This window comes from Rhea americana, unplaced genomic scaffold (assembly GCF_003343005.1).
Source record: "Rhea americana isolate MKP2758 unplaced genomic scaffold, rheAme1 scaffold_143, whole genome shotgun sequence".
Taxonomy (NCBI): Eukaryota; Metazoa; Chordata; class Aves; order Rheiformes; family Rheidae; genus Rhea; species Rhea americana.
In genome coordinates this window covers 1,068,044-1,092,158 of record NW_028185517.1, presented here as the reverse complement: position 1 = coordinate 1,092,158, position 24,115 = coordinate 1,068,044, and the positions used below count along the sequence as shown (strand labels likewise).

Below are 24,115 nucleotides of genomic sequence, written 5' to 3'. Positions count from 1 at the left end.
TCTGGGCTTGCCAGGGGAAGACCAGCAAGGACGTAAAAGCCTGAGTGCACAAGGTGATGTGAGAAGAGTTTCTCTAGTGCACTGGTTTGTCTGTGCATGGAGGAACAATGCTAGGACCCTTGGCATGGGAAGGCAGTGGCAGTGTAGGCACTGAGATGTGCATTTGCATTGCTGGCAGCATGAATTGCCCTTGAACTTCATTGCCAGCATCCATCTTAGACGTCATTGCAGTGGCTGTAACAAAGCCTTGTGTTTTCTGGCCTTGTTTGCCCATGTTAGGACAAATGTGCCCAAAAGAGCTCTGAACCTGCAGGTGTGGCTGGAGCTGGTGGAGCTCAGCTGAGGCATTCCTAAAAAGGAGCAACATCCTCTTTAATCGCTGAAAAAGGAACTAGTAATTTGTGACAAAGAAACCCCGCATAGATTGAGGGCTTGTGAAATTTGGTGTAAAATCATTGGCATCCTTTTTCACACTATTCATCACTTCCACCCCACACCCTTAGTCACACGGACTGTTTTTAATCAGAAGACTACCCCTGGGAAGACCTGCACAAAGCATCTCCTTTGCCAGAGGGTATGGCTGTGCCTGCAATGGGAAGGGATAGATCCTGGTGAGAGCTCTCCTCTGGCCTTGGTGCAACAGTGGTGGGTGCTTTCCAAGCAGTCAGTGGCTTGTGTGAAACACCTTAGAGACAGATATTTTTGCAGCTACTGGGAATGGGGGGGAGGGGGTACGACCGTATAAGGAGGCCTTGGCTAGGCTGTCAGATTAACTCATCTCTTTCGAAATTTTAAATCAGATTTGTTTACTCTGCCTGTGTAGTGTTGTCTTCCCATGGTACACGAGCATTAGTCCCTGGGCGTCTCTCTAACTGCATTAATGGCAAGGCTCTGTTCAGCTGGAGCACAGGGAGGAGGTGATTCACCAGCCTGTGACACTGCAGTAGAAACCTGATTTTCCACAGACATGTCAGGACACAGAAGCCTTTTCCCAGGGCTTCTGCAAATGAACTTCCCTTCCCTGCAAGCAGATGCTGAGCCCTGCAATTTTTTTGTGAAGGAATAGTCTGGTCCTTTTGCTCTTGGATATTATAGAAACCACAGAAGTTGACGCTGCCAAGTTTGCATGTGGGATAGGGAAAGGGAAGGCAAGGACTTGGACTGCTGGGCATGGTACTAAGTCAAAGCAGCAGGCTCTGGCTCACTTCTGATGAGAAAAGGCCCTGGGCAAGGTGTAGATCCATGAAGAGGGAGCTGCTACATGTGGAAACTGGTTCACACAGAGCCTGGGGAAGGCCAGAGGAACCCTCTGCCGCTGACCTGCATTTCTGTGGGACATTGCTGTGCTTACCTTCATGGGACTGCTGACCTTGCTGACAGAGGAGAGGTAGAGGGACCAGTGACTGATGGTGGGATACAAGGATCTCTCCTCCCAGACTCTCTGCTTTTGGCTTGTTAAACAGCTGCCTGACATGGGAGACTGGCACCAAGAGATAGTAAAAGGTAACTGGTCCTTTACAGCTCTGCCAGACTGCCTGGATCCCAGGACAACTGGTAGGGCTTGTGTCCATAGGGATGACTACTTGGCCTTGACAGGATGCTGCTGCCGTCCTGTCCTTSATACCTGATCCTTCCCTCATGGTAGAGAGAGGTCGCCTGTGCCACCCCTGCCCAGTGTCAGCTGGGAGAAAGGAGTACCTGACTTCTCCCTTGAGCAGTCCTCTGTCCCTCCTGCCTCCAGTCCTGGTGGGTCACAGCTATCTCCTACTCTATCTGAACGGCTGCTGTCTTCTGTTGGTGTGCAGGCTTCCCTGTGTGCTGGGATGAGCAGCACCTCTCCTTAGCTGGCGTCACTGTCTGAGGACAGCAATGGCCTTGGCCACTGCAGGGCAGGAGGTTGTTGCCTTAGGTAGGACAGAGCATGAGGTATCCTGGGTGAAGCTGTATGCAGCCCGCCTCTGCAGCAGAAGGGCTCTCTGTAATGTGCTGACACCAAGGGTCAGATAGCTGAGGAGGCCACGGTTCCTTTCTCCATGCTGCAAGATGAGTTTCTCCCTGGGGCTAGCCTGGCGCTGGGGATACTAAGTGTAGCTGAGGTCTGGTGCTGGTTCCCACACTTGCCCTCACTCTTTGCTGGCAGTATGGCCAAAGGCAGCCTTTCACGACTGGGCTGTGGGTGAGGAGATGGCATCCCCTCTGTAGCGTGCTGTGAACTCCTAGGGTGTGGGTGCCACACTGGGAGAGGGACAGAAAGCACCAACCTCTTCTACACGTTACCTTGCCAGCACCTGTGCAAACTGAAGCTTCAAAGCCCATTTTTTGCAGTAGAGGGGGAAACTGAGTCACAGAGCATTGCGTTAACATTCTTTCCCACCATCAGGCTTCCCATGCTGCTCTGCTCATAAATAACTTTCTTGTGCAGAAGAAATACGTACTGCTGATGCTGGTGTGTGCCTGCAGGCTATTGCAGAGAGAGGCAGTCAGCCAGCAAAAGTCACAGTCACCCAGCTGAGCAACATGGTTCCTGTGTGGTATAGCTGTCATGTTGGCCACATTCCCCAGAGCCTATGTAAATGGGCCAACTTTTCAGTGAGAAAGGAGAAATAAAGCAATGAGCTCATCTGTGAGTTGTTTCTAGTGCAAAATTTGCTTCAGCTGCTCTCCTAGGACTGATCTTGTATCATCTATATAACCAAAATTCATTTTGGCAAGCCCTGAAGAAAGAGGAGACCTAGATCCCAGTTCAGTTGACAAACCCCTGGCACGTGTGCCAGGCTGTCCATCACAGAGAATTAAACTGTCATCAGTGACGCACAAAATACTTTTGGCAGCAGATGGCAAAGCAGGGTCTGGGCTGAGGATGGGGTTCGGCTGCAGGAGCAGAAGAGGTCTGGATCTGCTTTCTGCTGCCTGTCCCATAGTGATCAGAGGAGCGCAGGGCCTGGCATGGATGAACGGCCCTGGCAGCTTCAGGGACGGCTGAGAGACACGGGGTGGTGGTGGCACAGAGGGAAGTGACGGTGAATACCAAACCTGACACCAAGGGGGATTCACCCTGGCACTGACTATAGGGGGCACCTCCGCTTTTAAAATTCGGTGCCTGATAACAAGCGCTTTGCCATCACTGTTCTGTATAACACACCCTCTCCAACGTCTGTTGTGTGATGGAATTTTAGAAGTGCCTGCAAAGGCATCATTGAACTCAGGGGTAAGAGCACATGTTTGTCTTAACTCCAGTGTTTTCAGTGGCGGGGGACAGGTTGCTTTATCCTCTCTCTGTAAGCTACTTGCTAATTTGAACACACATACAGTGCTTGTTGGGGGCAAACCCTGCTCTAACTGCAGGAGTGACTTTCACAACTGCTGTGTAGCACAAGAGCTCATATTACACCAGTTGGCATTTACAGGGCTCAGCCCTGTATTTGTAAGACTTTGCAGGATATGAACAGTGAGGCTTCCTCTTTGCAAGGCTGGAAATCCCAATCCAGCAAACAAAATCTTGTTCAGGACTATGTTTGCAAAATTTTTTGGAGAAGTCATCTGTTAAACTACAGGGAACTATTGAAAACAGGACTAGAAGAAAAAGAATGTTTTCCAGGTCACATCTCAGCAAGGACTTAGTAAGAATGTCTGTGACTTGCACAATCACACTGGCTTCACAAGCTTGTTTTCTGCAATAAGGCCTCCTCTGGTGGAAGACAAGATCAGTATGAGTGGGAGGGTGAGGTTAATGAGAGAAGCCTGGATCAATCTGCTGGAGACAGAGCTCTTCAGAATGCTGGTGCTCCATACCCCACATCCACTAGAGCATTTAGGTACCCAAATCCTCACTCAGKTCAGGAGCAGTTTGGATGCTTCTTGCCTTCTGCATACCTGGCCAGGTGATTTAGGAACTGAGCTGCCACTTTCTCCTCCTCTACCTTACAGAGGACTTCAGTGGGAAGTGAGGTGGGAAGGGAGCAGCAGCTGGGCTGCAACTTTTCCCCACAATGCATGAACAAGCATCTAGGTTCTTGCCAGCCTAGCCCTGACCTTACTGCAGATCTTGCTTTTGTGGCTAGATGGTTACAGAGTGAGACTCTTCTCTTCATGCTCCTAGCTAAGCTGGCAAAGCTTTGTGGTAGGTTCCTAAAACCTGTTGGCCTCTCTTATGGGAAGCTGCTCGTAAGTATGGGTTTTAGCCAGCTGGATGCCTGCAGTGTCTCCAGCTTTCAAGCTGCCTGAGACGTTAATGCCTTCCTTCCTCTGCCTGTCCTGTCTCCTTGGAGCAGATGGGAGTGAGTGGGTATGTGCAGAGGACCCAATAATGCACAGAGAGCTTGGCCTGGAGCTGAGACCTCCGTGGGGGGCTGCAATATGATATGGGAGCCACAGGCACACACTGTGAAATACACTCGGCTGTGCTGTCTAAGCCTGCTCCTCTCTTCCAACAGGGTGAGCTACCGCTGAACGCTGTCCAAGTGCGTTTCGAAGAGAACAAGAAAACATCCTTTTTAATAGAAGGTAGGTGTCTGACAAACCAACGGGTGCACTGACAGCAACCACAAAGGTTTCTTGGGCCGGGGCTGGTTTTGCTAAGCTGCTGTGAGCATTTTCCTGGCTGTGCTTACTCRCCTCAGAACCCAAACTTTGTGAACTGAACTTCTTAGAAACTTCCTGACTTCCTTGGACTAGTTTGGTGTCTTTACCATTGCTGAGCTGCAGGGCCTAGTTTTGCTTGCAGGGGAGAGGTTAAGGGGACCTTAGCCACTGCCCAGGGAGCACCAACCAGCAACAGTGCTAATACCCAGGGATTYGCTTGTCACAGTGTGGCTGCACAGGTCCTCTTCATTCAGATCTGGGCTGTGTTTGTCCCTGTCCTAGATTCAGCCTGATGCAAATGGACATCACCAAAGCCAGAGCATTCCCCTTGTCCCTGTGTCGGTGTGAGGGCCCCATGCAGATTCTAGACCCATGAAAAAAGGAAGGAGGGATGGAGAGAGGGGATTTGCAAGAGCCCCATCCAGACTTTGGACTCATTGAGAGAAGAGGGAGTGATGGAGAGAGGATATTCACAAGAGTTTTTGACTGAAACATGGATTGCTGTGAAATCCGGTAACAGCTCTGATGTTGTTTTACAGGCCGACTAATCAATTCAATCCGAGTGATCTGCTCCAGCTATGATGATTACCAAGAGTGGCTCTACTGTCTCAAAACAGCCCAGTTTCGAAATGCTGACTCCTCCCTCTCTGGATCAGAGAGCTTCTCAGGATCAAAGCTAGTGCACATTGGCCCGGTAATAAATGTTGCAGGTTCAAATGGTAGTCAACAGATGTCCCCAAGGACTTCCATCAGTCTTATCTCTGGCTATGTGAGAGTATTCTTGTGACACACTAAAATTCATTTCAAGTCCCTTTTCTGTTAGGAAGGCTCTGATCCCTGAAGATTATGCTAAAGGCCTATATTATATTTTATTGGGCTGCATTGCATTAAGTCCCTGTAAAGCAGATCCCTGGCTACAGACTATGTCAGTGTTGTGCAATGAGGCATTGACCCAGGGGCAATGGTAGAGTCTCAAAGGTCAGGAGAAGACCTGCCCTATCATCTCTGCAGCCAGGGAGGGGTCAAGATGCCTGAGCACACTTCTGCCTGCTGCGAGCACCTCCTCAATCACTGCAGACTCAGTTTGCTTGTGGATGGTGCAATCACCCCTTCTGAGCTCGGACTCAGCCATCCTCTCAGCCCTAGAGGGCAGCACACCCCGCCACACTGGGCACAGCTGCCTTGGGAATGTGTTCACAGCACTGGATACAGCCCAGCACCAGTTCTGGATTCAGTGTGTGGGGACTGAGGCATGCTGGGCTGCCTAGACCATACTCAAACAGCAATAGCATGTCCTCACCACGAGCATGGTCCACCTAGCAGGAGTCATTTCCGAGGGCAGGGCTGSGGATGGATGCACGTGAGACCACCCAGAGAGCTGTTGTTCCTAGCTGCTGTTTTCTTTCCCCCCATCTAGTTTGCAGGCAGTGGGAGAGGGTCACTAACTTCTGATGGCCGTACAAACTCCTGGACATCTGGAGGGAAAGTGGCCACCTTAACACACCTCTCACAGAACAGCGGCTCTCTCCCCGACGGCCAGTCCTTCGTGCTTATGCCTGAGAACAGAGTGCTTGAAGACCCACTCTCCCCTGGCTATTCCCAGCCTCTCCATGTAAGTGAGCCCCCCATATGTGGGGATGGACCCTGCTTTTGAGCAGAGCAGTCTGTCCAAATGTCCTGGGTGGGCTGAGCTCATGTGAGTCAGTGCAGTGCAACAAATCCATGCCTGGAGCCTGTATTTATCCTTGTTCAGCATTGTTGTTGTTGATAAGGAAAAGGTCTGCCTAAGAATCCCATTCCAACACCCTATTTGGCTCAAGGGTCATTGGTACAAATTGCAAAAGGACAAATGAGACTGTTCAAGGGCCAGGACGTCCTGAAGTAAAGCCCAAGGGTAGGCAGAGGTGACAGGGCTAGGCAAGCCTTTGCTCTGACCTGTGCTGTGTTCTTACATCCAGGGTGTCTATATGCGGGGATGGAGCAGTGCATGGGGCTCGAGCTCAACTGCAAAAGCATGCAGATAGGTCAGCCCACCTGAGCTGATCCTGCCTGGCCCTTTGAGTGGTCATGACTTCAGTGAGTCTTTAGAGAGCRTCCTGTCCCGGTGGAATTCCTGGTAGGGAGTGACTGTTAAATGAACAGGTGCAGTGATGCCTGCAGCTTCCCTAGTAGAGGAGGGGCCTTGCGTTGGTTGCATGTGGGCATACGTACCTCAGCCTGGCTTGATGAAAGCCAAYCACAGGATCTGGGTTTTTCGTTTTTCAGTGCCAGACACACACCAACTGGCCAAGCACAGGGCTGCACACACAGGAGCTGCAGAGAGGAGGCAGCACCAGAAAGTCCAAAGGCAAATGTGGACCTTGCAGCCAGCAGCTACAGCCACCCAGCCAGGACGTGGACAGGAACGCGTGTAGCCTCATTCCTGAAAACTCCCATGGCAAGCTGCTGTCTTCAGTGTACAATGAGCCCTACTCTGCACATGGCGCCCAGCATCATCCCGCAGCTCCCCCACCACACTTGGACCTGAGCAATGTAAGGAGGCTGGGATGTGGTGTACTAGGGCTGGCCTCCTGCACAAGAAGGACAGAGGAACAGAGGAGGATTTAGGCAGATTTCTCCCCATGCTGGTGCCTTGTGTTTTGCTTCTAGTGCTGTTTGGATAGCTGCCCTAGCAGGTGTTCTAGGGCAGGTATAAAACATGTTTCTACTTGAAAATGTCCCATTTGGAAGTGAAGTTAAACACAACAAATGGAGAAAATTCTCATGGAACCTTCAGATCCTGGACACTAATACCTGAGGCAACATGAACGCCTGTCAGAGGTGCTCTGCAAGTAGGARTGTTATTGCTTCATAGGATAAAGCTGCTTCTTCTGAGGGCCTTTCTATTATGTTTCCATCACTGATTTAATGTGGTAGGCCATGTCTCCCTCCCTTCAGTCTTGAGTGTGCACCTGTCCTACACCCAAGGAAKCTCCTTATTAGTGCAGATGGCTACAGCCAGGAATCAGTCCTGTCSCTTCCCCCATCACTTATATCTGAGAAGCAGTGGGAACTTTAATTGCAGGGTGATTTCCCACTCCTATCCCTCCTGCGAGAGATGAATGAATTGCAAGGAGTGAACAGGATGTAAAGTTCATATTTTGATTCTTCCTTTTAGCTGAACAGATGGAGTCTGGTGGAAAGTCAGCACTCAGCAGCTTCCAGCTCCCTGGAAAGGCCGACCGTGCCCCGCTCCCCCTTGTATGCTGACCCCTATACACCCACCGCTCTCGCTGCATGCAGTGTGGAAGGCTCCAGCTTTCTGGAAGAGGTACCCTGTGCAATTGCTGCTGGTTGTGTCTCTGACTTAGCACACAGATTTTTGGCTCCAGAAATCATGCCTCAGGCCATTTCTTTTCCTGCTGTCTGCCTGAGCAAGAGATGTGGAAACTCAAGAACTGCATTTTGGGGTGGGGCAGGGAACAGCATAGTTCTGTTTTCTTCAGCCAGGACAGTCAGAGGGGAACAGGTTTCCCCCATCTTATCAATGGGTGCCAGCATCACAATGATCCCAGGATGAGCCAGAAACTATAAAGCAAAGRCAGAGACTGGGATGGGATCTGTTTTTCAGAAACCAGAAGTCAGTCATGGGGCCCACTTAATTCACCTCAAAAGAATTTCAGGTTTGATATATGAATGCTTATTAAAGGCTACATTTCCAGTTTTGTGCATCTCTTTGGAGAAGAGACTGCTTCTGAGTCTTTGGTTGACATCCCCTGTATTGCTGAAATTCTCTCTTCCCTTGGAGGATTCTTCTATCCTTTTCTGGCTGCTTTCCATCCATCGTCATCCCCTGAGCTGGTATTAGATCCCATCCTACCACCTTCACATCTGGCCAGTTTCCATGRTCTCTAGAGGGTTTTGTGAGGGACCTGCAGCTATTTCTTCTTTCCCATTTAAGGCCTTCAGGACTAGAATTTAGAAGAATATTCAATGTAGGCAGAAAATCTTGTTTTGCCTAACTCYGAGGTAATAATCTATTCATAGCAGGGCTGGAGTAGAAGTGGGGATCAGCTAGTGGATGTTCCCCAGTTCTTCATAGCAGCTACCATATCTGGAGTTTGTTTTATTTAAGTTCTTGCAGTGTCATGGACAGACGGGTTCAGCACAGGTGAATGGTTGCCCAGCCATCCCAACATCCTGTCACCTTCCTCTCCAGAAGAACTCCAAGCCTCTGCCAAACAGTCACTGGAGAGAGGTGCCTGCAGCTCAGAGACACAGCACCCCTGGCACCTCATGCAACCTCCGTCTGGGGACTTCTGATGATGCTTTTTATTTTGCAAATGTGAGTTTGCAAATGCAATCCCACAGTCTTGAACTGTACAGACTGTAGGGAAACATGCAGAGCAGCCTTGGAGCAAGGAGCATCCCTGTGCAACTGTTTAGAGCAGCCAGCAGACTGTRTGTGGGGGAGTCCCAGTTTGCATTCCTCTTTATGTTGGTAGAGTAGTTGGTCACTGCAAGGCTCTGTCCTCTTTGCTCTGTGACTGGGTGCCTCTTGGGTTGCAGGTGTGGAGGAATCAACAGAGGGCTGATTTCCCTGGTGTGCAGTATCCCAGGACTGCAGTTCTGAGTCAACTCTCATCAGTGTGTTTCTTTTCAGGTCTCTTCTCTGCGAGAGGAACATCGAGGCATCTCACTGCAGTCACCAGGTGAGTCCTTTGGAAAGCCCACAGTAAGCTGGCTGGTTTCTGCAATGATGCCCATGCCTGTGTTACATCTCTCTTCTGACATGGTGTTAGCTAAGCTTAGCACATCACTGCTGGGCCTGGGCTTCTGCTGCTCTGTGGTTTATCCAAATCTACAAGCAGCTGCTTCAGTGCTGCAGCCCACCCACCTCTCTGGTATCTGTCTCCATATCACACAAAGCAGGACTGGGAGGGAGCACAAAGTCCCTCCTTGCTGCTGCTCCCTTAGACTGGACCAGGTCTATTGTGCTGCTCCTTGCCTGTGTCTGTCTGATGAAGGCAGTTCCTTGGCTTCCACTGCCGGCCTCTTGGCTCTGACCATCCTTCTTACGTGGTGGGATTTGTGGTTCATTCTGAGACACACTTGCAGCTTCTACCACTTTGCCCAAATCTAGTTGTATCCAGATTTTGCTGACCTTCAGGCAGAAGACAGCGAATGGGTTGCTCATTTCCCCACAGAGAAATGCCCTCAGAGCAGAGAACAGTGGTGCTTCATTCCATCCTTGCCTCTCTTTGGGACGTGTGGAAGAGAGATGGGGGGACAGAGTGCTATCTAGGAGCCTTGATAGCTAGCTAGAACAGGACAGTTGAGCCTTCTCTTGCCCATGCTCTCTGAGTGCTTTGGTCTGTTTTTTTTTTTCCAGAGGGGAACACTGGCGCTTATGACCTGCCAGATCTCAGCTGCCCACACCGTGACTCTGCAGCCTACCATGACTATGCTGAGCTCCAGAGCTTCCAGAGTGACTTTAGCTATGACAACCTGTGGGATGCCGAGGTGAAGGAGTCAGGTGTGCTGCATGCCTCACCAGCACCGAGCCAGCAGTTCTACCAGGCCTGAGGGCAGACCTCCACAGCCAGACACAGAGATGCCCCTGGGCTCTTCTTGCTGGGCTTCCCACAACAGTGAAGAGCTCTGAGACATACAAAGCAAAGGGAAGCAAATGGCCTTGCTTTGTGAGAGGCTGGCTTCCACRTCCTCTCAGGTACAAAGTTCAAACTTCTCCACTAAATCTGAAGATGGGCACAAAGCACAAATGTGAGTCTCTGCATAGCCCAAGAAGCAATGTTTCTGCAGCGCTAAGGAGCTCACTCTGTGGCTGCCCCTTGCTAGGGGAACTCAGGCTAAGGAACAGCATGACCTGGTGTAATAAAGAGAAGGACAATTTACCAGTCCTAGGTGAAAGGGCTGAGGTGTCCAGATAGGGCAGCGACTCTAAGACCAAAGAAAAGGGCTGGTTGTTGGCTGGGTTAGTTTGACCATTTTACTTTTCACCAGAGCTTTCAGGCTGATGATTTCAAGGAGCCATTGATTCCTGAGAGTGGTTGTTAAGCCAAACCTTCCCCCATTGATCTCTGAAATTTGTGAAGACGTATCAGATACACACCATCATGGTATATACAATTGGTGGCAACAGCTATGCTCATAGGATTGTCTTCCTGCAAGATGAAGATTATCTGACAGGGACGGAGAAAGAAGTCCAGATCTGGGCAGAACAGGATGTTCTTTCCATTTTATGCAAAAAAAATATTTCCTGCTAGTGCTGGCTCCAAACCATGATGGTGACCTGCGTTATTAACAGCTTGATACCTTGACAGATGGCATCAAGAAATGTGCCAAGTGTCTTGTGTTTACCAAGGACTTCCCTGGAAAGGATGCCCAGATTCCTCTTACAGGACTGTGTCCTTTCCTCCCAGCCCTCTCCATGTTATTGGACTCGCACAAAATGCTGCCTATGAATATCTAGGCAAGGAGGGAAGAAAAGAAATTTATTACAAGCCAAACTGCACTACCACCATAACACACCAGTGCCTGGAGTATTGCCAGTGAGGGTTCCAATCTTTCTCTTTCCCCTCGCAGACGAGCAGCAGAGCAGGATACAAAACAGGGGACAGAGTCTAAGTGTTATCATTTTCCAGCCTCTTAGACCAGATCCTTCAGCACATATAAGGACAGCAGCAAATCCAGATATTTTTACCTGAGACTTCAAATTCTTAACCTTCATTCCCTGAATAGGCTGCAAACCAAACATATTAACTATATCTCTATTTTTGTTTTTTCAATGGTGCAAACAAAGAAATCCAGGAGGTCGTTGTACTTGAATATATGCATATTATATTGTACTTATATAATTTTTTTTTCTAGAAGGTTTCACGCAAAGTTTACATGCAAGGTTTGAGTGGATTATACGTATTTAATGTGTAAATGTGGCTGAGTTAAAGATCTATTTAATTTTGTAGCTGTGGATGACATTCAGTACTCTAGAATGGGCAGCTGTCTGCACATCCATGTGTGTGTGTTAGTTTGGTCTTTTAGCTGTTATTGTTTTGTTTCAGGTTTACTTTCATTTCAGAAGGGTTTGCATCTAATAATTTAACCCCACAAGGGATCTATTTATTCAGAACAAAATTGCACTAGGGGATATAAAAATCATATAGTATTCTGGGAGGCAGCCATTCTCATGTGCTTTTGTGAACATGGTAATTCTGAAGACTGCTACCAGTCTTCTGTTTAATTGTGTTTAACAGCAATATCTGCAATGTATCAAAAGGAAAAAACCCTCCCTGTTACTGTAAAAAATTGCTGATGGATTTCTGTGAGACTGTACAATTACAGTATGCCTTCTGGAACACTTTTCTTCTCGCTTTGTTTGTCATCACCTGGTATAACGGAGAATAATTTTTGTCCATTGCTGTTGTCGTTTATGCAGTACCTAATGAACAAAATAGACCCTTTTTTCCTAGAGGACTTTGGGTCCCTGTGACAAGGAGGATTTACCAGAGTGCTGACTGTCTTCTATTCAGGTCAGTCATTTGCAAACACCTAATCCTAGGGCAAAGGCTCCCATGCATTTGTCAGGCGATGAGTCCTGGCTAGAGGTTTAATGCAAAAGCTGATCAGACTTTGTTTTCCCCCTGTGTGCTGGGGGTCTTGGAAAGGAGTTCTGTAAAAATCAGTCAGTGAATCCAGATTGCTCGATGCACTTGTGCAGGTAGAAACCCCCGTGCTGTGCTGTGAAGCTGGGACGTCTGTGCTGAAAAGAGCTGTACTGTCTGCTTTCCAGCCACACAAAGCGAGTGGGACGCACTAGTCAACAGAAGTGCRAGGGTTGTGTTTGGTACTGAGTCCTCCGCAGGGTGCAGGCTGTGCAGGGTTTTGCTCCTCCTTTGCCTGTTCTGCCGGTCTGATCTCGCTTCACTGCAGCCACTTTCTAACATAGGCAGTTGGGAAGAGAAACTGGCCATGGCAGATGCCTTCTTGGAATGGAAATATCATCCTGGGCACCCCAGTGAGTAGACTGAGGAATGCTTCCAGATGCCTATAGGTCACTTATGTGCCTGCATCTGCTTTGGGCAGAAAAACAGGTGTCCTGGCTGCCTCTGCAAAGTATCGTGGCGAGCAGAGAAGGCCAATGATGAACTGAATATGGTCCTTAGCTTAATGCTCAGTAATCTCTTTGGACTAGGAACAACAGGACAGACAGAGAGCTTGTCCTCGCACACTGTTCTGTGCAAAAGACTAGTCCAAAACAGTGAGCTCTGGAAGGCGATAATACTTGGAAATATGCAGTGCAGGTGTTTCCATGCTGCAGCCAGAAGTGCTCAGTAAACCAAGTAACTAGATGAGAGGTAGATGTATTGGCAGCAGAAGCCTGGTGTACGTATTCCCTGGTGAGCAGCTCTCTCAACCTGCGATGTGCAATCATGTTGATCGGTGACGGTTACACATGCATGCACAGGGCTACCACTGGCAAAGTGTGAGATCCTGATTTTAAAAGGCTTTAGACACATGTTGCAGCTTCTAAAGCAATTTTAGCCCTGCTCCCAGAGCAGCAACTTTCCTCCCTGGCTATATCTGGGCTAAATTTGTCACTCTTTCAAATGCTGCCCTTTCAACACAAGTCCTGCTCATTTCTCACACTTCCAGCATGCCTTTGCACGCAGCTGCCACGGTCTGTTTGGCTCCTATTTCAGTTCTGAACTCCATCTCCGTGCATCTGTACTTAAGAGTTACTGCCTTGTCTCCTCAGTGCTTCTGGGGTAGAGTGTAGCAACTTCCAGCTGCTGCTCTGCTGCAGAACACAGTGTTTAGGGATGAAAAGCAAGCACACCCTTATCAGATGGGCACTGTCAGCGGCTTGGACTAACAGAGAATGGTGCTGTGGGGTACGGACAGGACCTGAGTATCCCATCACTGAACCCTGTTGTTCAGATGATCGCTAAGGCCTGCTCCCTGACACTTTTTCACTGTTAACCTGTGGCTATTAAGGCTRTGATGAAAACTTGATGCTAAAATGGTTATACAGCCCCTGCCATTCAAGCAAGTAAAGGAGTTTTACTTATTCCCTTTTGCACCTGGGACCAGGACCTCTTAAGAAGCACTTCTTATGCTGCTCTCCCTCTCTCTGTCCCTAMTTGGAGCATTGGACAGGTTTCCTAGGCTGATATAATTAATGCAGTGCAATCTGTGCRTGTGCAAGTGCTAAAACGTTTCCACACCACTCCCCGTAAGCGTCAGRTTGGTTTAGACCCACCCAAACTCCTCAGCGCAGCCTGGCTTCCCCGTTGAGTCATGGGTTGTGCTGACCTTTGATATCCCCTGGTAGTTTTCTATCCAGATGCTGACCCAGGCAGCTGCTTAGCAGGTGGGAACAGGGCTGTGTTTGTGAGCTCTGTTCACGTACCCTGGCCTTGTGACCACGAAAACCCATATTCTTGTGCTTTTGCTCCAATACATTTCTCAACAGATTTAGGATTTAAAAATAGAGAATTTATTTAAATTAACACTAGTTAGCTCAGTGCAGATAGTTTTAAAATAGAAACTGTGGTACCTGTAAACACCCAAAATACGTCTTGTCTCCTGAAAAATGTATCTGTCCTTCCTAGCCTGGGCTGCAGCAGACATAGAGTCTGAACTAGGTCACCCACAAACTGCAGCCCCTGTGCTCTGGAGTTCCCAGCAAGCCTGCACACATGCCCCTGCTCTGCTTGGGCACAGGGTGGTTGTGTCTTTRTTCGCAGAGGCCGATGAAAGACAGGAGCTGCTATTAGCTGCCAACAACTTACTCTCCGACCAACCCTCTTTCCAGCCCACTCCCCACAAGCACTGGAAGGCATGAATCGCMCGCCCGAAGTCACAGCTGGAAAGCTGCAACAGTTATTGAAACACCAATGGGTGCTGCGTTTCTCTTTGCTCTCTGATTTCTAAGTTACAGTTTCAAACTTTTTGCTCAAAGAACAAGCAGCAGAGACAGGCATTAAAAAAAAAGGAAGTGGAGCTTGTGACCTGCTCAACTTCAGAAGTTTCGAGAAAAAGCTCCTGTAGCTGAAGACGTGCAGTAGCTGCAGCACAGCTGCCCATTCTGACCGCTCTCACCCTCTCTCTGCGCATGGACTTGCTGCTTCTTTATTTTRTTTGGGAATTCCTTGGTGAGCATTTCCTGAGAGCAAGTCTCTCCCTGTCAGTTGCCTGTGAACGACTCCTGTAACCAATGCTGAGCTCACGGGGAAGGAGCTGCTGGGCAAACCTGCCCCTGTTCCCACCTGGAGAGCCCAGCTGCCTCCCTCGCGCAGGGCCTTGGTCCCTCGCGGAGATGCGGATGTGAACGACAGGCTGTAGCCTGGGGCGAGCAGCTCCCTCGTGCCTGCGGGTGAGGGAACCCGCTGAAATGTGCCAGGCGTCCAGAGCCAAAGCACCTGGTGTTTCTGTAGATATTGGACAGAAGGGACATCACTGCTCCCTCCCTGTGCTGTCATTSCCAGATCGGGCACAGGCACCATGAACCCTCAGAGATCACTCTGAAGTCCCAGGAGAGGACACTAGTGGCTCGGAAGAAACCTAGCAGAAATGTCTACAGGAAGCTTTGCTCTGATTTTATTACACAGAGATGAAGCAAAAGGAAGAGTTAAGGAGCTGCCCTGGCAAAAATGACTGCTGCAGAGGAGATGGGAGGAGAGACCCAAACCTATTCCGGTCGGGTGGTACACAGTGTATCAAGGCCAGATGAAATATGGAGGCAGTTCTTGAGGGTGCACCTGCCTGACTTTTTCATTTGCTTGGCAAGACAAGGTGTCAAATGTGGCCGCTATGTGCAAGGCGAAGGAAGTGGGAACGATGGCTCAGCTCCCATGCCCAGCGCTGACACGCTCTTTGGCAAGAAGTGAAAACAGAGTCGCTGTGGTGAGGATGCGCTGGAAAGGTCGTTTCTACTGTGGTGGCCGCTGCTRTTGCAAGAGGCGGTCGGTTCCTGGCTCCTCCCTCTGGGGCGAGATAGCRGCAAGCAGACCCGGCCATGGAAAACCGGTGAGGGCTTCAAAGGTCAGAGAACGAGCCAAGCATTAAAATCGCAGGCATGTCCACGCCGGTTTCCTTTAAGGACCCGAGAGACACTGCTGCTYGAGTGAGCATAGTAGACACTCTCAGAGCTGATCTCCTGATACCAGCAAGGTCTGTCAATGGTTCCTTTCTGTCCGCAATGGATAGAAAAGATCCTTCAGAAATTTTCATTTCACCTCCTTCTTTCAGTGGAGAACAAAAGGAAAGTGAAATGCACCTACAGCCAGATGGATAATCTGGCATCTTCTGTAACTTTTTGTAGGGTAGTGGATTTACGTCTACATGCCCAAATTCTAAAGGATCAGGTACCAATTATCACAGATAGGTGAAATGCCCTCACTGGTACAGGGTACAGGCACCYTGTGTTACCTGCAGCATAACATGAGTACTGAGCGCTCCTGAGAAGAAAGTTAGCATGAATTTTTGAACACTAAGAGATACTGAGAGAGTGAGATATACCCCAAGACCCTTGGAGTTGGAAGATCGATGCTGTTGTAACTTTTGTAGCTTAGCTGGTGAAGCATGAGCTCCTGCAGATAAGGGACAGCCAAGATTGTGCTTTTGCCACCCCTAGAAGCACAGGGTTGTAGCTGTGCATGGTTCACCTACAGCTAGGTCACTGAGATTCAGAGTGCAGAGCATTATTTGCGTTCCCACTTCTTGCAAATCKAGGTCTGGTTCCCTTCCGGATCATATGTAGAGTTACTGGTTACTCCTGAAACACTCATAAACTAGTTGTCTGCCCAGCAGCCTTCCTTCCGCCTCACATCAGTGTCAAGCCTGCCCGGTGCCATTCAGAAAAATTGACTGCAGCCTCATATAACCATCTGCAAGCAGCAGAACAAGCCAGCTTCCTGCAAAAACCATGCACATTGCCCTCAAGCCATAGAGGGAGAAGAGGACACACAAGCCTCTTCCCAACAACGACTAGTGAAAGGCTCAGCTATGCAYTAATTGCAAAGTTCTCCAGTCCAGCCTCAAACGTACTGAGCTTCCTCATTCATCACAAGACGCTGAAGCAGCGAGCTGAACAGGCAGCACCTGCATTGCACCAAAAGCCTGCAGCTCTGGCTTGTGGGGAGCGGCCGAGAGCAGAACCGTTTCCCCAAGAAAGAAAAAGGCTCTAAAGCAAGGCCATTACTTAGAGAAGATCAGACTGACGGGGGTACACACAGACTCCCCCATTCCATAACAGAGCCCAGCCCCATCCATACCTCCCTAGAGGAGCTATGGTCATCAGTAGTGTCTTCAACTTTGTGGTTTCTGGCCAGAAACCCTCCCAGTTCTGGGGAGATCTTAAGGCAACCTTGCAAGCCCTGAGACACTGAGACAAACCAGAGCAGGTTTCCCAATTGTTTTGCCCGGTATTAATTCAAGGACTTTTGGCACAACCATTTAGTAACAGCTGGCACCGCACCTGGGACTACTGTACATGGTCAGCAGGGAAATTAATGGTACCTGCATCTGAAAAAGTGAAGGGAAAACATGATTTTCTCCAGATTTTTATGATTTGGTTAGAAAACACACAAAATCTGAAAAATTYGAATCAAGCAAGAAGTTAGCAGTGATTGTTCATGCTTCAGCTGTGCCTCTTGTCCTGAGGCCCTCGGGCTGTGTGAGGAACTAGGCAGGAAGAGACAGTGCCCCGTAAGACAGGAGCTGGCAGTGCCAGATACCTCCTCCTTTCTGCAAACTTGTGCCCCTTTGATCTTTTTCTGTTTTGCTCAGTTCAATGTTATTTACAGTCTCCCAGGAAAGTACAGGGGTACAATGGGTTTAGTTCTCRTTTTTAAAAATTCAGTACTCATTCAAAAGTTTCACACACAAGCTATGTAGACACAGAAATGTACACAAAAGTATTAAATGAGATATAGAATGTTTATTAGAAGCTTCCAATATATTTTTTCTGTTCTCTCACCCATAAAACCCCTTATACTGGATATACAGCTACTGTAGTCCATACATAGTCTTTAAAGCCCTCTCTCTTACTATTTACTGTTATGTATCTCACTATACAATCATACAGTGTGCTCCCTTATCTGCAATAATACATAGTCTTAAATACACACATTAAAATTGCATTGCACTCTGCATTACAAGGAAAGAGCTAAACTTCTCTTGTTCCATACAACAAACCCTTACTGCTGCAGACTGTTCCTGTAAAGCTCATAGGCAGATCCAAACAGGTATTTTGGGTAGATCTTCCCCAGTACCTTTATGGATCTGGTCCCTAAGTGCTTATCAGACCTTATGTTTGTGCTGTTACCAGACTTGGGGGTGAAGAAGAGCCCTTCTTCATAATGCCCTTGAGTGACCAGGGAGGCACTAGAGACAGGGAGGAAATTAACTACTTCCTTTTCAGTTTTCACCACTCCCCCCGCCCCCTGCTAGGTCTCCCTCTCTCCCTCCCTGCCAGCCAGCACCTTTCCCCTTGGGGTTATGCACTCAGACAAAGCACCTCCTCATCCTACCTCTCCTCCCAGCCAAATTTTTGTCCCTAGTATGTGAGGCAGCAGAGAGACCAGGTGGTATACCTAAACCTTCACCTGGTGAGTGTCAGAGCCAAGCACGTATGCTTCCCGCTTCCTCTTTTCCAGCATGCTCCAGTCCTTGTCAGAGCTCTTTCCTGAGAACTTCCCTGAGCTCAGCTCCTCTCCCTGCTGCCCAGCCTGCCCCTTTCCGCACAGCGCAGCCCTTTTCCAGGGCTCTTTTTGACTGCTCCTTCTCCTGGCGATGGCTGTGTGATGCCTGTCCCTGTTCTGCCTACAGGAGCAAGATGTGTCATTGCAGTGGGTGCACCTCACCCCCAGGAAGAGACACTGCATCCATGGCTCTGCCTCAGCAGCGCCAAGGCAGCCACAAGCACAGAAACCTTATCTCAGCCTCCAGAACCACTAGACTGAAATGTGACTTCTTGGAATGAAATCCAAGCGAGTAAGTCCTCCCACAGTGAGTCAAACAAGTCATGGAGGCTGCACTCTGCCAAGCAGGCTGCCCTCCATTTCGCTTTGGATGCCCTCCCCTTTCTCAGCCCTGCTAGTAGGGTACACCTGCTTAGTCTAGTACCATCTTCAGAGACAGCTCTTCCCCAAAGCTTTCTCTTCTCTATCTTCACAGATACCTCACAGGAAACAAAGCACTCTCCCTGGTTTCTTTTGCTTTCCCTTCTTCCACTATCTAAATCTTCCTTTGCCACAAGCTGACTTTGAGCAAGGGGGATGGACAAGCAGCGCCTAGGAGATAGCACAAGTATTTGAGAAGTCCACAGAGAAAGAAACAGAATCAGCCCATACTGGGCTCCTGTTCTGTCCAGGTATAAACTGCCTACCGTAATGTAAATTAATGTCACTGGAAGAATCCTGCTTCCTGTAACATCCTAGCCCTTTTAGAAGGGGGTCCAGAGAAGACTTGATGTTGGGATCCAGGCTTCTCACATTGTCCAAGAACAAGGCCCGGTTGCCTCTCTCTCCACCTTCCTCACCCGTCCTCGGGAAGCATCTCACTCTTGCAATGTGACTAGGTCTGGTGGTGTCCTTCTCTGACCTGCCTTCTGAAGTAGCGAATGGCAGAAAGCGTGCCAAAAGTTGCCAGGAACACTGGAAAAGAGCCCAACACATTTCCAGAGTAAGCCTGGGTGCTTCTTCCAAATCTTGACAATCGCAAGCTACTCATCACTCAAGTCAATGGGACCTAAGGGGTTGTTCCCCTCCCTCTCTCAGACCCCTCCTGCCTTGCACTTCATCCATAACACACAATGCTTGTTCCCAGTGCATTCAGTCCTGACCTGCCAGCAGCCTGGCAGATCACATCCTCCTCTAGCTTGAGCACACAGATCAGAATACTGTTCACAAGAAACAACTGTTTCTAAGGAAAGAACCACATTGGCTTCATGAGTTTGGTGAGAAGTGAGGGGACTGAGCAATACACCTTAATAGGGCATGGAGTCTGTGCTAACACGGTTATACAGGTTGCACCTGACATGTTTTGTGAGCATTTACATCTGGGATCATCAGAAAGGAACCCTCTTGGGGAGGAAGAAGTCATCTTCTGTGGGACAGTGCCCTGAGACACTAAAGGTAGCAGCCTCACCTTGGAGTCTGCAAGTGTATGGTGCCGGTCCTGCTGCAAAAGCTTTTGTTCRTGCAGGATTCCCGTCCCACCTGAACAGCCTTTTATATTGTGAGAGAGGCCAGCTACAGTGTTCCTGAAGGAATGGACGTTGTAGGAGGAAGGTGCATAGGGCACCCATAGGAAACAGTGGTGAGGAAACAGCTACATCATCTGCCTTGCAGGGTGGTGGTTAGATACACAGGTAGTGTGGAGATATGGATATGAAGGCCACAGCAAGAAATATCACTAGAGCTTTCTTTGAGGCGATTCCCCTCATTTTCTGCTTGTTTGGACCAAGAGGATGCCAGAAGAGATATCTTTCTGTGGGCAGATGTTCTGATCCTAGCCAAAAGCAAAACAATGCCCCCCAAAAGAACTAGAAAGGCAGAGATCCAAAAAATAACTCGGAGAACACACACAGAATCAAGCACTTCTCTGAACTTTTAGTTAAAGTTTTTAGCTTGGTTTATGAGAGGCCAAATTGCCCTGATCTGTGCCCAAACAAAACTGTGAACCCATTTGGACACCCCAGTTTAAATTTAGTCRTGATTTTGATTTATGTGTTAGAGCCCGGGACATAAACAAGGAAATTCAATTTGTTGGAATCTAAAATGCCAAAAGAGAACTGCTAGTTCAGGACAGGACTTATATTAAATTGTCTCTTGCCTCCTCTCCTCATCATGGTGTTTATTGCACTCTAGCTTATGCAATCAGGAGGGCACGAGGCCCACATCCCACTTTTCTTACCCTCCCTGTGGCCCTATCTATGATCTAATACTAAGAAGGCAAGGAAGACCAGGCCAAAAGCTTCTTGTGATTATTGCGCTGACCAACTTTAGCTAATGAGCTATTCTGAGCCCCAGGCAGTCAGCTTGGTGTGTGACCTTAGCAGGGAACATTCCTCCCCTGGATGACCAGCAGAAAGCCCTGGGCTGGAGCCTCTCCTGGCAGAGAGGACTCTCCTACACCCTGTGAGGGCTCAGCAGTGAGCCCCTCTACTGCACACAGCAAAGAGCTGCTGCAGTACTTGTCCAGTGCTCTGTTTATGCAATGACCCAGGTCACTTTGAGCCAAAGTTCAGCTAATTTGTCTGCCTGAGCTTTATCTCTCCCCAGCAGCTATGCTAATTCTGGGGTTTGGGAGGAGAGCAACTGACAGAGCTCAGTTTACTTAAAGGACTCCATGCACCAGGATAATGCTGTATTTAGAGAAAAGATTATACGTTTATAGCACGTTATAAAAATGCACATATGTTCCAGCTGTGATGAAGGCACACAAACTGGAAAACTTGAGGCCCTGATTCAGCTACTGGCTAACACGGATCTTAAAGAAACATCTATTGACTTGACACACTTGTACTGGTCCCTGTCAGGGGCTAGATGGAGCTGAGCCGGGGATATAGGAATTGTCCTACAGCTCGGGTTAGGGTCAGCAGATGCATTGTGAAGAAAATGGACAATTTAAGCGAGTAGCAATCAGGACTGGCATTTCTATAGGAGAGAGAAGGTGTTAGAAAGTAATAGGACACTTTAGAAAAGCAGGAAAATGATTCTCTGCAGTTTTCTGCAGGCACCCTTAGATGTGTTAGCRTCCCTGCCTCCCTCCCTGCCAGGCCGTCCATAAGGTCCTCCTCACCCCTCTCCTGCCCCTGCCTGGGCCCCATACATACTAGTCTTCCATGCGTCCGGAGCCTGCAGATCGGAGGTCTTCACTGCCCAGGATGCAAAGGCGCAGAAGACGAGGCACATGTCCTTGTGGGTCAGAGCCAGCGGAGCCTCAGGCCTCCCTGCAGGAAGAACAGCACAAAGCCTAAGTATTATGTTGCCCTCCTCTGCCATCGCAKGCTCCAGCGCAGAGTTCCTTATACTCCAAAAGAAATACATCTTTGTCACACATTTTCCCTCCCAGAGCTTTTCTTTACTACTGATCTAGTCAAATGTATCTATTTTGGACTCAGCTATATTCCTTAAGGAAGGTGGCACATTTTTTCATTCATCTCAATTTTAAATTTTGTTAAAGAACCTGAAACAAATATTTGCTAATTCTACCTGCAGGCATGGGAGAGACAGCTAATGAATGCACAGCCTACCTCTGATTGCCCCAGCACCTTCCCCGTGTTTCTTCCCAGAGCATCCCTACATGGTGCCTGCAAGATGGTCCAGTGGCTAGTGCAACAGGATTCAGGAGGCCTGGGCTKGCTGCTGCCGCGTGGTGACCGCAGGCAGCCCCCTCTGCGTCGGGGTCCCTGCCTGCCCCCATGCTGGGAGGTGCTCTGGCCCATGCTGGAGGTGCCCATGGCTCCGGTATAACACATATCCCTGTGGCAAAGGTCATGGCCCTGCACTTCCACCTCAGTCCTGCACCCTGCGAGGACCAGGGTGGGAGGCAGCACTGAGGGCTCTGCATTTCTTTCCAGAGTCCGACTTTAGAGTTAGCAGTCTAGCAAAACTTGAAGACATGTTGCAAGAGTAAGTTTTTGTTCCTAATTTTATTTGATTGAGCTTTTAATTAAAGCTGGCTTATTAATTAGTTACACCATTGCAAAAGAGTTTTTCTCTGTGCAAACAGAACGGAAGCGCTATTTTGAGTCACCTCTGGGATGACTCATTCATTGTTTATTTTTAATATTAACTGTGAGGCACCACGGCTGTAAGCATTGTATAAGCTTTTAGATAAATATGCTGGCTGTCCTACTGGGTCAGGCTTGTTTTCCCTTTATTCCTGTCTCTCTTACCAGTTCCAGGAAAGAGATGTAATAGTCAAAGTCCAGGTACCCTTTGGGGGTCTCTGGAGAATATTTTTTAAATTAGCATCTGTTTTAAAGTCCCCCTCACCTCTTTTGGTTGAAAGCCCTGGACATGTTGTACTCTGTATATACCTTTTCCCCCAACAGCATTAGGCAATTTAGTAGACCAGGCTTATCAGGACAGCAGCTCAGCAATCATTGCTTTATCTCAGGGGCATGAGTCGTTTGGTACGGGAGGATTTTACTGGCCCTTCTCCCATTTCCTCATCAGAAATACAGGCATGTGGGTCTGCAGGCTGTTGGACAGCATGGGCGTGGGGAGATTCCCATCCCTACCAGACCTTGCAATAACACCAGCCATGTTTAATGTAGCTACGTGCTTCAGCAAATTTTCCTTGGCCAGGGTGGAAAAGAATAAATYGAATCCACAATAAGTTATACCCAGTTAGGGTCAACTTGCTCAACCAGGAGAGGGAGTTTGGGCCTGACCGAGCTTCAGCCTGCTGCAAGCACGCTGCCATCACCATCATCACCCCGGGACTGGAGCACGCTGGTAAGCAAAGCAAGTTAAGCACAGCATGTGCCTGTAGCACTGCCCATGCTTCCCGCAGCACTGGRAACTGGCCTGCAAGGCCTGGCCAGCAGCAGTTGCTCAGGCACAGGGGCAGCAGGAGCATCACAGGAATAGATGGCTGTTTTTCTTGCCCCACTTCCAAAGATCTCTGCTAAAGCCCAGGGCTGCTATATGGCAAGGAAACGTGCTGGGAATGTGATTTCAGACCAGCTATGCTGGCTGAGCCCACCAAAACGCTTCCACCTGTAAGGTGGCCCTAATGCTGCTGCAGTTGGAGGGGAGATGGCTGCAGCAGCGTCAGAGCTGGCTAAGAAGTTTCCGCAAGGCAGAGGGAGCAGGGGTGAGCACGAAAGGCAGAAGCGTATCTGCGAGCACAGCAGCGAGTTGGAGCTCTCAGGCAGCAGGCGCGCTGATGGTGCTTTACCTGTCAGTGCAAGGGCCATGTCTAGCCCTTYGGGCTGTGCCTGACCTCTTCCCAGTGGTGCCAGCGGGATGAGAGGGAGCTTCTCGCCGGACCCTCTCTGCACGAGACTGTGGGGAGCTGGGACMCGGCCTCTGACGAGATGCATTGGCCGTTGCAGGAGCGACTTCAAAGCCCCTACTGCCTTCTTCACCTCGGAGGTGGAAGGGGTAAGGAAAATCCCTCTCCAGCCCCCACCACGCCCAGGCCCATCAGCGAAGAAGTGTTCGTACACCTCGGGGACAGAGATGACTAGAGACTCTTTGACTGGAGTTGAGCCAGCGTCCTCATTTTGCAGACGAGCTTGGTCCAAGCTTCTGAGCTTCTTTCGATTCCTCTCTTTACCCTTGGCTTTTTTCCTCTTTCCTTCAGGCTCAATGAAAAAATATTCGTACAGTTCAGGCAAAGATATTTCCCTTTCCAGGGGTATTTTCTCCTCCTCCACCTGGTTCCCCATTCCTTCTTCTTCCCCTTGGGAGTCACAGAACAGATAGTCGTACATCTCGGGCCAGGTCACCTCGAGGGAGCTCCCCCTCGCAGAGCCCTCCGGCGCCCCGGGGGTCTCGGCTGCCGGCTGCCCGCC

At 49.2% G+C, this 24,115-nt stretch overlaps 2 protein-coding genes across 3 annotated transcripts in view; one reads left to right on the top strand and one right to left on the bottom strand.

Moving 5' to 3' along the window:
• PLEKHN1 (pleckstrin homology domain containing N1) overlaps positions 1–11,936 on the top strand; it is a 32,132-nt gene extending 20,196 nt beyond the window's left edge. For both annotated transcript variants that reach the window (XM_085298965.1, XM_085298962.1), the window contains exons 12-19: positions 4,434–4,503; positions 5,121–5,275; positions 5,999–6,193; positions 6,847–7,113; positions 7,739–7,891; positions 8,696–8,905; positions 9,224–9,272; positions 9,953–11,936. In XM_085298965.1, coding sequence (XP_085155091.1) covers positions 4,434–4,503; positions 5,121–5,275; positions 5,999–6,193; positions 6,847–7,113; positions 7,739–7,891; positions 8,696–8,905; positions 9,224–9,272; positions 9,953–10,146 — 1,293 coding nt within the window. In that variant the 3' untranslated portion in view covers positions 10,147–11,936. The remainder of the gene's footprint in view (positions 1–4,433; positions 4,504–5,120; positions 5,276–5,998; positions 6,194–6,846; positions 7,114–7,738; positions 7,892–8,695; positions 8,906–9,223; positions 9,273–9,952) is intronic.
• Positions 11,937–18,049: 6,113 nt separating this feature from the next.
• Positions 18,050–24,109, bottom strand: PERM1 (PPARGC1 and ESRR induced regulator, muscle 1). Its single transcript, XM_085298961.1, has 3 exons — positions 23,497–24,109; positions 21,422–21,538; positions 18,050–19,238 (listed from the first exon to the last, which is right to left on the bottom strand). The coding sequence occupies exons 1-3, from the start codon at positions 24,032–24,034 to the stop codon at positions 19,159–19,161; spliced, it is 735 nt and encodes a 244-aa protein (XP_085155087.1). The 5' UTR covers positions 24,035–24,109; the 3' UTR covers positions 18,050–19,158.
• Between the last annotated feature and the right edge of the window lie 6 nt (positions 24,110–24,115).